We start from the raw sequence: 13,782 nt of genomic DNA, 5'->3' as shown, positions 1-13,782 counted from the left end.
AGACAGTGGGACATGTTCTCCGCTCCCTCATCCGTCTCCACCAGCGTTCCCGTCAGAACACACTCCCCTATGTGCATAACATTATGATGAACACAGTCCCCGCATGCATCTGTGTGTGTCTGCATGTGTGTCTGCATGTGTGTCTGCATGTGTGTCTGCAGACTCTGCATGCGTGTCTGTATCTCCTCATCACTGCAGACCTTCTGCTCTCCCCTGAACTTGAACATGACTATTGACTAGAATATGAATATTAAATCGCAGCCCAACTGTTATCCCAAAGTGCGCTTTTACCTCCAAGTGGAACAAAGGAGCATTTCTACAGCTGTGATTCAGAACATTTGTAACAACAGGCTTTTATATTAAGCAGATGTGACCCACACATTCAGAGACATACAAACTATAATCTGGATATTCTCGAGGGAATCGATGCCTCAACTCTGCTGCTTGAGTGTATTTCCTTCCGAGCCTGAAGACTTCATATGGTTTTATTGTTGTGGATGCACGCACGCACGCACGCACACACACACACACACACACACACACTAACACAGGCTTGGGGCAAGTTTAGTTTCATTCTCTGTGGGATAGATTTTTACTGCTTTTTGTTATAGACACAACACCAACATCGTATGTGTGTGTGTTTGTGTGTGTGTGTGTGTGTGTTACATTACATTACATTACATGTCATTTAGCAGACGCTTTTATCCAAAGCGACTTACAATAAGTGCATTTCAACCTAGAGTACAAACTAAGAACAACAAGAATACAGGAAGTAACATTTCCTCAACATAGTCGAACTACAAAAGTACCATAAGTAAGTGCTATCTAAGTGCCACTGAAGTGCTAATCTGTGTTTTAATCCAGATATAGTCGGAAAAGGTGTGTTTTCAGTCTCCGACGGAAGATGTAGAGACTTTCTGCTGTCCTGATGTCAGTGGGGAGCTCGTTCCACCACTGAGGAGCCAGGACAGCAAACAGTCTGGATTTGAGTGATTAGCTCGAGGTGCAGGAGTCACAAGTCGATTGGCTGTTGCAGAGCGGAGCGAACGTGCGGGTGTACGGTGTGACCATATCCCGGATGTAGGCGGGGCCCGATCCGTCTAGAGCACGATACGCCAGGACCAGTGTTTTGAAGCGGATGCGAGCAGCCACGGTAACCAGTGGAAGGCGGAGGCGGAGTGGTGTGGGTGAATTTCGGGAGGCTGAAGACCAGTCGAGCTGCTGCATTCTGGATGAGCTGCAGGGGTCGGATGGCCTTAGCAGGTAGACCAGCCAGGAGGGAGTTGCAGTAGTCGGGCGTGAAATGACCAGAGCCTGGATCAGAACCTGCGCCGCCTTCTGAGTAAGAAGAGGCGTATTCTCCTGATGTTGTGCAGCATGTACCTACAGGGCAGCGTCGTCGCAGCGATGTTGGCCGTCAGGAGAGTTGACTGTCGAGTGTCACCCGAGGTTCCTGGCAGTCGGGTAGGGGCCAACACAGAGCTGTTGAAGGTGATAGTCAGGTCGTGGGTGGGGAGCCTTTCCTGGAAGGAATAGTAGCTCAGTCTTGTCAGGGTTGATCTTCAGGTGGTGAGCAGACATCCACTGAGAGATGTCAGTCAGACAGGCAGAGATTCGTGCCGCCACCTGTGTTTCGGACGGTGGAAGCGAGAAGATCAGTTGGGTGTCATCAGCATAGCTATGGTAGGAGAAGCCATGCGAGCGAATGACAGAGCCGAGAGAATTTGTGTACAGAGAGAAGAGGAGGGACCCAGGACGGAGCCTTGAGGAACCCCAGTAGTGAGAGGACAAGGATCAGACACAGATCCTCTCCAAGTTACCGGTAGGTGCGGTCTTTAAGGTAGGAAGAGAAAGAGCGAGTGCAGTGCCTGAGATCCCCAGGTCCTGAAGAGAAGAGATCAGGATCTGGTGGTTCACGGTGTCAAATGCTGCAGAAAGGTCGAGAAGGATAAGGACAGAGGAGAGAGGCTGCTCTAGCAGTGTGAAGCTGCTCAGAGACAGCAAGGAGGGCCGTCTCTGTCGAGTGGCCGGCCTTGAATCCAGACTGGTGAGGTCAAGAAGGTTGTTACTGTGGAGATAGGAGGACACTTGGCTCAAGATAGCTCGCTCCAGAGTTTTGGAGAGAAAAGGAAGAAGAGAGACCGGTCTGTAGTTGCTGACTTCAGGCGGGTTGAGCGTGGGTTTCTTCAGGAGAGGGTTGACTCTCGCCTCCTTCAGAGAGTTAGGAAACAGCCAGTTGAGAGGAGCTGTTAATAAGATGGGTGAGGAAGGTCAGAAGGTCAGGAGCAATAGCCTGGAGAATGGGAGGCGGACGGGGTCAAGGCGCAGGTGGTCGGTCGGGCGGAGGTCACCAAGCTAAGAACTTGATTGGGAGACAAGGGGTGAAAGAGGAAAGAGGGGATGAAGAAGTTAGTGTTGGTGAGGTGATAGAAGATGGATTTGTAAAGGAGGGCGTATGTCGTCTATCTTGTTTGTAAAGTAGTCGACAAAGTGGCTCGCAAAAGGGTGGAAGGAGGAGGGGACAGGGGGATCAAGGAGGTTGGAAAAGATAGAGAAGAGTTTTTGGGGTTAGAGAAGGAAGACTCAATTTTGGTCAGATAGAACGTGCTTTTGTCTGCAGAGATAGAGGAAGAGATCGATGAGTCAAAAGATTGATAGAAGAGCAAGTCTTCCGCTTGATTCGATTGCGCCATTTTCTTTCCGCCGCTCAGGGTGGCTCTCTCGGCGCACCGAGTCCGACAACCACGGAGCCGGAGAGGATTTCCGAACCGGTCGTGTCTTAAAAGGACAAAGAGAATCAAGAGATGAAGACAGGGAAGAGAGGAGAGTGTCTGCGGCAGAGTTAGGATGCATGAGTGAGAAGCAGTCAGTTGAGGGAGAGCAGATAGGACAGAGGAGGCCAGAGAGGAGGGGCAGAGGGTGCGAATGTTGCGGCGTACAGGTGCAGAGTCTGTAGATATGGGTGGGTTGTCAGTACCAGAGGCGAGAGAGAGTAAGAGATGAAGAAGTGGTCAGAGACATGGAGAGGAGTCACAGTGAGGTTAGAGGTAGAGCAGTTTCTTGTGAAAATGTAGTCAAGGTGGTTGCCGGCTTTGTGAGTAGGAGGGGAGGGACTGAGTGAGAGGTTAAAGGAAGACAGTAAGAGTAAGAGATCACATGACTTCTCTGTCTGGATGTTAAAGTCACCCAGAAGGATGAGCGGGGGGCCGTGTTCCATGAAGTTCGATAGGAGGACGTCTAGCTCGTCAAGAAATCTCCCAAAGAACCAGGGGACGGTAGAGAACAACAATGTGAAGTTGAACCGGATGAGTAACGGTCACCGCATGAAACTCAAAAGTCAGTGGGATAAAGAGTGGAAGCGGGTAGGGACAGAAACACCATGTGGGTGAGATGAGTAAACCTGTACCTCCACCCGACCAGAGGGTCTGGGTGTGTGGCTAAAGGAGAAGGCAGAGGAGAGAGCAGCCGGGGTAGACGTGTTGTCTGCTGTGATCCAGGTCTCAGTGAGAGCCAGGAAGTCAACGACTGCTCCAAGGCAAAGCCAGAGATGAAGTCGGCCTTGCGGTTGGCTGACTGACAGTTCCAGAGGCCTCCTGTGACCAGGTGCTGGCTGTGAGTAGTGCGGGTAGGAAGGATAACAGAGGAGGGGTTCCGGTACATGAATGAGCGAGTCCTATAGTAACTACGAGTAGAGATACGCACAGGTATGGAAAAGACACACATATTTAAAAAAATGGGGAAATACTCAGCCACCCCCGAAGACTCCAACGGAAGACTCCTATGTCTTTGTCCTCCGAGTCTTTGTCCTCCGAGTCACGCTGACGCTACAGCTGACGCGAAAAACCCCACCCGGTTATGAGCCCAAGTTAGTGCCAATTACCTCCAGCCGCGTTGACACCGCCCCTTGGCTTTTGGTATTCAAATGACACTCAATAGAAACCAGGTGACGATCGCTCGTCCAATCAGTGAAGATTCAGGTGTCGGAACACAGGACACACCTCTCTACCAAAACAACTCCTTAAAACAGGACAGACTAACAATCTAGCAGCTTTAAACAACAAATACAACAGTAACTTTAGCAGATAAAACTAGTTTAAAGAAGATACTTAGCAGGATCCAAGTAGTCAGTAGTCTCGCCTCACAGGTAGAAAATGCACAGTGTGTGTGTGTTTGTTGGACTGTCCCAAGATTTGTGAAGAGAAAAACAGCCATTAGCTGATGTTTTATTATGAAATGTGTTTACTCTCTGTTCCTCTGCACGGAATTAATATGCAGAGACACACTGCATCATTTGTCCTCCCACTTATTGAGCGTGTGTGTGTGTGTGTGTGTGTGTGTGTGTGTGTGTTTGTGTCTGTGTCTGTGCTCACATGTACGAGTGTTTACAGCCTTATTAGCCATTAATATCCCCTGGAGGTGTGATATATTTCCACCAGCCTCTCCCCCTCTGCAGCAGCAGCAGGATGTGCCGCTTACTGTCACGTGTAATTAACTTTAATGCTTCGCCTCAACAGCTTCATGAGTGATGCCTAATAACACAAAATGCTGTTTAAACTCTTCAGCTATATACTGTGACTATTTAATCACACGTTTGCCATTGTAAACATTCAATGGAGTGCATCTGGTCGCCCTAATAAGAGCCGACTTGATGAATCTAATTTAAGAGCATGTATAATGTACAGATAACCCCAGACACCTTCTTTCCTCAGGGGACAAAACATGAAACCTTTAAAAGCCTCGGTAATCAAACGAATGAGTTTGGTCCTTCTGGCGAATACAATTTACTGCAAATAAGAAGTTTGATGATCCAAGGAATTCATTATATGTATATATATATATATAGTTATCTAAATATATATATATATATACAGTTTATATATATTGATATATTCAACTAAATTGTATATATATATATATATATATATTTACGTATATTTTAAAAAGCCTCACAGCGGCTACTAAATCCAACACGAATGAGATAAACTTCCCAAATCCAGTTGTGCAAAACTAGAAGACACTTCAGGAATAAGTGTGTAAGAAGTGTGTAAGAAGCTGTAATTGCTGCCAAAGGGGCTTCTCTAAAGTAGTTGGTTAAGGGACCTGCTCACTAAACAGATTTCAGTTTTTAATTTTTAATTAACAAAACAACCCTCTTTTTTTCATTAAGAATTATCGAGAGTAGATTGATTGAGAAAATGTCAATTAAATCCATTTCATATTATTATCATTCTTTAATTGCCCCTCAGGGTCAATTAATTATTTTTTCATTTTACAACAGGGTCGCACAATGACATGTAATTTAAAGGACCTTTACGCTACACACAAATTAGAATATAATTAAATAAAATGATATTCAATTCCTTATATAATCATTTAAACTCATGCAAATATACTTGCATAAAGTGTATACAGTAAACTCAACTTTAAACTGAAAAGGAACGACGAATACTTTCTCATTTTGACGGCATTCGTTTTCTGAAAAAAATTATGCGTTAGATAAAAACGAAAACCAGCGAGCAGGTCGAAATGTGTCCGTGGTTCGATTTCTGACTCAAGTTTATTGTTTTTCTTCTCGTCTGCAGGTCAACATGCCGGAGCTGGCGTTGCTGCGCTTCGTGGTTTTAGACGACGACTACATCGGAGACGACTTCATCGGCCAGCACAGCGTGGCCTTCGAGTGCCTTCAGCCCGGCTACCGCAACGTGCCCCTGCTGGGCATGGCGGGAGACCCCTTGCCCCACACCAGCCTGTTCGTCCACGTGGCGATCACCAACCGGCCGGGAGGCGGGAAGTCCCAGCGGCGAGGTCTGTCGGTGAGGAGGGGGGGGAGGCGAGGCCGGGAGTACGTCACGCTGAGGCACACCGGCATCAAGGTGCTGGACGAGACCTTCAAGCCGGCTGGCGCCCCCCTCAAGGAGGCCACGGACCTGCGGGAGGAGGCTCAGGTGAGCGGAAAGGGAGACTCGATAGACTTTACTAAATTGAATTTGCTTTTCTGTCCAATTAATATATACATCAATACATTTTTTTTTTTTTTTAGCTCTCATTGTTTTTTTTGTGCCATCGCATATAATGCAAATATTACCTGGTAAAAAAATAAAAATATATAATTATCACACTATTGTGTAACAACACTAACCTTCACAAAGGCAGACCAGATCATCTTCCTTTCATACCTTTCACAATAAAAGCTCTTTTACATGACATTACATATCTATTTAGATGACGCTTTTAAGCAAAAGCATTACAATACAATAAGTGCATCAACCACGAGTATGAACTCGGAACAACAAGAATCAAGTAAGTAGGTAGACCTGCCAGGAGGGAGTTCCAGTAGTCTAGGTGTGAAATGACCGGAGCCTGGACCGGAGCCTGGACCGGAGCCTGGACCGGAGCCTGGACCGGAGCCTGGACCGGAGCCTGTGCCGCCTTCTGAGCAAGAGGAGGACGTATTCTCCTGATGTTGTGCAGAGAGTTGACTGAGTCGAGTGTCACCCCGAGGTCCCTGGCTAACACGGAGTTGTTGAACTTGGTAGTCGGGTCGTGGGTGGGACAGCCTTTCCATGGAAGGAAAAGCAGTTCAGTTTTGTCAGGGTTGATTTTTTAATGTGGTGTGCAGACGTCCACTGAGAGACAGCCAGGCCGAGATCCGTGCTACCTCTGTTCTTCACATATACACTTGAGAACAGACTACTCAAAGGGAATTTTGCAAATAGGAAACAGAATAAAAAAGATCACGGTAGCTTCGGCCGTACAGCAGTTAACCTCAGACGCTGCTCAATAGATCGTCTGTGTGTTACATAATGAATCGATTAAAAACTTGTGTCACGACGGTCTTTAATTTGCATCGCTGCCGTCTAGAATAATTTACATTTTCAGGGTCATGTATTTGTCCCGTCCTCAAACTCCTCACTATCGAGCCGTGATATAAGACTTTAATAACCTCCTTCGACAACCGTGGCAACTTTCTATCCCCAACGTTTTGGTTCCGATGCAACGCTCTCGTGTTCAGACATAACGCAAGGGTCATTTTTAAAGGTGCTGCATCTGCATCTTTTTATCTTATTCCAATTGATTTTTACAACCCGGACACGCTCTTGTCTTCAGACCCTCAATTCAGAAAATCGCCCAACTCACCAAAAAACAGGGAGAAAAACAACATAACTCTCGTGAGAAGCAACAGAGGAGGGTTCCCTGTCCCAGGACTAAGAATATGGATCCAGGAGGACGTTGGGCAACTTCAGCTATCGCCAAGCGTCAATAGAAAGATACGATTAGACGGTAAATGTGGCCGGAGCGGAGTCCACGGACACGTTCAGATTGTTTCAATTGAAGCCAAAAGACAACAGCGTATAAATCTGTTTTCAATGAGGTGGCAGAAGGAAAGAAACTGGAGGTAAATAAGAGTTTGAGCTAAACACTTCCTCCACAGCTGCCTGAATGTCGAGATATTTCTTTCCCCATCGTGGTTATGTTCGGTCGTTTTAAACCACGCAGTGTGGATTTATGGATTAAATAACGGAAAATGAATTTCCGGTTTTTGGCGAATTCAGTCATCTGAAAAATGAAGGTATTTCATGACGCTGATGCAATTTCCGATATCGCCATAAAACACTCCTCCTCCTCCTCCTCCTCGCTGGTTCGTTTGCAACAGTTGAGTGGCCTCCTCGGCACAAGCGGTGAAGCAACACCTCCGTCTCCTCCATCGGAAGATACATCCTTCATCGGCTCATGTATCACCCAAAGCGGAGACAATCCCTCCCAATCAATGTGTCAAACATGCACACACACACACACACACACACTCACACACACACACAGGGCTACACGCTCCCACACACAGTGACACACTCACACACACACAGGTGGGGCGTGATCGTCTCGTCCAGTCGGGGCTCTGCCAGGTGGCACATTAATTCTCGTGCTTGTATTTATACAGAAATGGATCTTTCACCTTCATTATGATCCAAAATATAATTTACGCAGATTGACACATACTTTTTTTAAATTTTTTTATGTGAAAACGTTTGTAAAAACACTCTGCATGCCGACGTTATTTTTGTGTTCCACATTCATGCCATATTGTCTTTTTCTCTTTGCCAAATGTGCTTAGGCTGAGACCGATTTCACTGGATTAAAAGCAGCAATGATGCCATATTGATTTAAATCACACGAGAGACAGCAGATGACAGGGGATGTGATGGGAAGATTATGTGTGTGTGTGTGTGTTGTGTCACCCCAATTTATTTTATAGCAGGAAATGCACAACTGATCTAATATCATCCTCCTCCTCCTCCTCCTCCTCCTTCCAGAGCGCCACCGCCGGCTTCAAGGAGCAGTGTGGGCTCCCCGCGGTGGCCAAACTGAAGCAGTGCATCCAGAGCCTGACCACCAGGCTGCAGAGCCCCGAGGGCCCCATGGGGGCCGCCATGGTGCTGAAGGAGGGCTACCCGTGTCTGGAGCCGCTGGTCAACCTCGCGGAGCCCACACGCAAACTGCTCGCCGCCTACGACACGGTGAGTCACCTACTCAATGAAGCTTCAAAGTGCATATTTACAGACCTATTTTATATCATAGAACAAGCCGTTTATATCTATTAAGCCATAATCACCATTTATGACTTTACACTCATACAATACTGTACATCTAGTTCTTAATATATTTTTAAGTCGGGGCGACATTGTGAAAAACCCATCCTCAGAATTCAAAATTGCCCCGTGCTCGCTTAAAAAAATAAAACAAGTGGCTTATTGACACAGCATGTAAATTACTTTTCGAACTTTACTCACACGTTGACTGTATTGGTTTACTTTAGTTCTGTTGCCTCAAGTCTGCTTCAATGAATTCCATCAGAAAGTCTAAAATTGTGTTTTTTTGGTGGTAAATTGTGGTAAAAACGGAGCCTGCACACAACCTCGTGAGGCAATAAATATGCAGAAAGATATGCATGGAATAGTCACACACACGTACACATGTACACACACACGTACACACACTGCCAGCTGTGACTCCTCCTACTCCATCTCCTCTTGGAATCTCTCCCACCTGTTTTCGGCACTCAACTATTACACCTACACGCCGTACCTGCCGCGTCGTGCTCATGCAAGTCAGCGGAGATAATGATGTGTGTGTGTGTGTGTGTGTGTAATGTTCGAGTGTGTGAACCCAGCAGGCCGCAGTGCAATCTCCAGTCGAACATTACACCTCTTCCAGCCTCTCCGGGTGCACACAGAAAAGGCTTTTGCCATCACACACACTCGCCCCGCTCTCTCTCTCTCTCTCTCTAAATCGCTACATTTGGGAAGCTGAAACAAGCTCGAAAAGTTGCTTTAGCTTCATCCAAATAGCTGCTGATGAATCTCTGTTTGATGAATTGACTAATCGTTTCAGCTCTGAAGTCACACATTTCTCTTATTGTTTTATTCAAAACCCTCAAAGCGTCAAAACGAGCCTCATTAACTCTCTAACTTTCTTCCCGTCTGTGCAGATGATCGCCGCCCAGAAGCAGCTGATTGAGAAATCGGACGCCGTTCAGGAGCGCATCGACCAGGTGCAGAGAGAAGGTAACCGTGAGCGACGGATGACTATGAGGAACGCGGAGCAAGCGTTTTTTGATGAGCACTCGTGACTTAAAAAAACCCTGCAGTACACGATACACCCAAATCCTAAAATAAATCCAAAACAGTCATAAACTAGAACGGGCACTCGGTAGAGTGCATGCCTTCGCATATCACAAGATTGGGCATTGAATTATGAACATGTTGGCATTAGTTGCATGCCAATTGGATACAAATTGACCGTGCTATGGTAAAAAGAAGATGTTGACCGTTCCTTGACCTTGACCTTTGATCCCAAAGTCTAATCAAATTGTCCCCGGATAATAACCAATCATCCCACCAAATTTCATGCGATTCGGTTTAAAACTTTTTTTGTTATGCGAGGAACACGCATACAAATAAATAAATACACGGCGATCAAAACATAACCTTCCGCATTTTCAATGCGAAGGTAATAAATACATCTCCATGCGCTGTAATGCATCCGTATGGCAGCAGTCACAGTGTAAAGGTCTACGCAGGGAAACCTCTGTTATTGTCTTGCATAACTCCCAACCCTTTTGCTGCCGATGTCAATGTCACGAGGAATGAAAATTCGCTTTTGTGTAAATATGTTAAAACAAATTGCAGGAATGGACTTCCATGAGGAACTCGCTCGGCTCGGGGAGAGGGAGGGGCTGAAGGGCCGCAAGCAGAGCAAAGCTGTGGAGAGTTTCACCTGGAACATCACTGTGCTCAAGGTACGCACCATCACCGAAACTCTCAGAATCGGTCGGATTCATTCAATAATTGTCTTTTTATTTTATTTGTGTTTTTGTATCTGTTTTTTTGGGCCTCTACTCCGAAAAGTGCATACTCAAACTAAAAAGGCTGTATCTCTGCAACCACTAGGGCTATTTTAATCATTTTTACCTTTTTAAACATGTTCTTCTTTTGTTCAGATGTGTACATATCAGTATATATGTTACTGGGTAAGAGTAAATGAAGATGGCACACGGAAAAAAATATATACACTACCGTTCAAAAGTTTGGGGTCACTTAGAAATGTCTTTATTTTTCAAAGAAAAGCACTGTTTTTTCAATAAAGATAACATTAATCAAAAATACACACTGTACATTGTTAATGTGGTAAATGACTATTCTAGGTGGAAACATCTGGTTTCTAATGAAATATCTCCATAGGTGTATAGAGGCCCATTTCCATCAACGATCACTCCAGTGTTCTAATGGTACATTGTGTTTGCTAATCGCCTTAGAAGACTAATATCTGATTAGAAAACCCTTGTGTAATTATGCTAGCACAGCTGAAAACAGTTATGCTGGTGATATAAGCTATACAACTGGCCTTCCTTTGAGCTTGAAGTTTGTAGAACAAAATTAATTCTTCAAATATTAATCATTATTTCTAACCTTGTCAATGTCTTGACTATATCTTCTATTCAATTTTCAATTCATTTGATAAATAAAAGTGAGTTTTCATGGAAGACACAAAATTGTCTGGATGACCCCAAACTTTTGAACGGTAGTGTATATTTCAGGTCCGAATTGAAAAAAAGCACTTCCAGGATGATTATATTTCTGGAATGAGGCAGTTAAAAGGTTTAAAACTCTCACAAATCATATTACACACAACGGTCCTCATGATATCCCACGAAAAAGATTTCCAACAAAGGGTCAGCAACAAAGTCTCAGTTTCTACACAGTCCCTTCAAAACAAACTTATCTTGTGCAGGAAACACTTTATTTAGGTTTAGAGGAACACAATTTATTGGTTAAGTTTCGGGAAGGATTGTGGTCTGGTCGGCCAATCAATGCTGTCTGTCAGATGTTTTTTGTTTGTTTGACCCACCCACCTCCCTCCCCCCATTGTGTGGGTTATTTGGGGTCTTCATACTTCCTGGTGCATGATTTCATGGATTTGATTCGCATCATTTTCAAAGGTCTAGCTGCGGACGCTGAATGAGCAACGAGTCTGAGGCTCAGGGAAGCTGATTTATTTTGGGGATTTTGAGTGAAACCTTTTTGTATTCTATCCTAACTTCTTTCTCGCTGTTCATGTGACTCCACAACTCCAGTTATACAAAGTTAAATGCAATCAAGAGGATCACGATCACTTTCTAAATGGTTATTAGTCTCTTTCTTGCTAAATTAGGCCCTTCTTCTTGTTACTGACTTTACTCCCCCGACCGGCCACCGGATCATCACGTTCGCTCTGGCTGAAGTGCTTTTTGCAATGAATCAAAACTGTCGGATTGTTCCCCATTAACTGCTTTTAACTCGAGACAGAGCTGTGGTTGTGGTTTAAAGAGAAAGACAAATGAAAGCTGCCTCTTTAGGAACATTAACTTCACACCGACACATTTGGACCTGCTAGAACAAATACAATTGTGAAGGCCCTGAATCGGATACAAACTATCCTGCAAATCCCTATGTATATGTATTTCCCCATAGCAAAGAAATATAAAATAAACAAACTTTAGATTTTGGGGATTTTGTTAAATACATTGTTAAATAATTGATAAATCAATATGTATTTATGTATATTATGAATGGATGAGCATGTGCGAGTATTAGTAACCACCTGACTTTGCAGTTCCTCTCAGCTCTCAATGATTTGGTTTACCAGCCTGAAAATCTGCTCTGGGAGAGGTTCTCTACAGAACGTAAAGGTTCTCTACACAATGTAAAGGTTCTTTAGAGAACATAAAGATTCTTTAGAGAGCGTAAAGGTTCTTTAGAGAACTCAAAGGTTCTTTAGAGAACTAAAAGGTTCTTTATAGAGCGTAAACGTTCTGTAGAGAACTCAACGGTTCTTTACAAAACATAAAGGTTCTTTATAGAGCGTAAAGGTTATTTACAGAACATAAAGTTTCTTTATAGAGCGTAAAGGTTCTTTAGAGAACTCAAAGGTTCTTTATAGAGCGTAAAGGTTCTTTAGAGAACATAAAGGTTCTTTATAGAGCGTAAAGGTTCTTTACAGAACACAAAGGTTCTTTACAGAACGTAAAGGTTCTTTATAGAGCGTAAAGGTTCTTTAGAGAACTCAAAGGTTCTTTACAGAACATAAAGGTTCTTTATAGAGCGTAAAGGTTCTTTAGAGAACTCAAAGGTTCTTTACAGAACATAAAGGTTCTTTATAGAGCATAAAGGTTCTTTAGAGAGCGTAAAGGTTCTTTAGAGAACATAAAGGTTCTTTACAGAACACAAAGGTTCTTTACAGAACATAAAGTTTCTTTATAGAGCGTAAAAGTTCTTTAGAGAACACAAAGGTTCTTTACAGAACATAAAGGTTCTTTATAGAGCGTAAAGGTTCTTTAGAGAACATAAAGGTTCTTTACAGAACATAAAGGTTCTTTACAGAACGCAAAGGTTCTTTACAGAACATAAAGGTTCTTTACAGAACGCAAAGGTTCTTTACAGAACATAAAGGTTCTTTATAGAGCGTAAAGGTTCTTTAGAGAACATAAAGGTTCTTTACAGAACATAAAGGTTCTTTACAGAACGCAAAGGTTCTTTACAGAACATAAAGGTTCTTTACAGAACGCAAAGGTTCTTTACAGAACATAAAGGTTCTTTATAGAGCGTAAAGGTTCTTTAGAGAGCCTTTGCAGCGCAGAGCAGCATACAGACCAAGTGAGAAAGTCTCTGGTGAGCAGAGCCTCAAGCAGCTGACCACAGAGCTGGGAGGACAGCGACTGGTCACAATGCAAACGCTGAACACGTCTCCTGTCACATCCCGGGAAACGACCCCACATCCTGCTGTGCTCGTGCTTCCCGCGTGAGGTCAACGTGTGTCTTCCTGTGTGCTGCAGGGTCAGAGCGATCTGTTACGGGGCGCGAAGATGGATTCTCTGGACGCGCTGAGGCAGCTGGCTCTGGCCTGTGAAGCCTGTGGACTCACCTCCTCCTCCTCCTCCTCCTCCTCCTCCTCCACCTTCTCCACCGCCGAGCTGCAGTCCTCCACCCACTCTCTGTCTCGCCGCCGAGCCAGCACACACGGCAACGGACGCATTTGAGGGAGGGGGAGAGCGAGAAAGAGGGGGGGGCGATAACGAAGATGAGGAGATATGAGAGCGAGAAAGAGAGGGGGGGGGGGTGTATAACGAGCACCACAGGAGACTTTCTGTCTGGCAGCGTATCCCTTTATACAGTAAAGAGACTCCAGACTGGACCATCTGAAGGGGCCGGCCTGCAGCTCCACCGGGGAAAAGAGAAAGCAATGAAA

The 13,782-nt window shown here is 44.7% G+C and overlaps 1 protein-coding gene across 1 annotated transcript in view; it reads left to right on the top strand.

The window, feature by feature from the left end:
- The window catches only part of plcl1 (phospholipase C like 1), a 66,198-nt gene extending 52,625 nt beyond the window's left edge, over positions 1-13,573 (top strand). The window contains exons 8-12 of the mRNA XM_056436020.1: positions 5,583-5,945; positions 8,313-8,516; positions 9,488-9,563; positions 10,188-10,297; positions 13,370-13,573. Coding sequence (XP_056291995.1) covers positions 5,583-5,945; positions 8,313-8,516; positions 9,488-9,563; positions 10,188-10,297; positions 13,370-13,573 — 957 coding nt within the window. The remainder of the gene's footprint in view (positions 1-5,582; positions 5,946-8,312; positions 8,517-9,487; positions 9,564-10,187; positions 10,298-13,369) is intronic.
- The last annotated feature ends 209 nt before the right edge of the window (positions 13,574-13,782 follow it).

The sequence above is a fragment of the Pseudoliparis swirei genome, chromosome 2, assembly GCF_029220125.1.
Source record: "Pseudoliparis swirei isolate HS2019 ecotype Mariana Trench chromosome 2, NWPU_hadal_v1, whole genome shotgun sequence".
NCBI lineage: Eukaryota > Metazoa > Chordata > Actinopteri > Perciformes > Liparidae > Pseudoliparis > Pseudoliparis swirei.
This window is presented reverse-complemented; position numbering and strand designations above follow the sequence as displayed.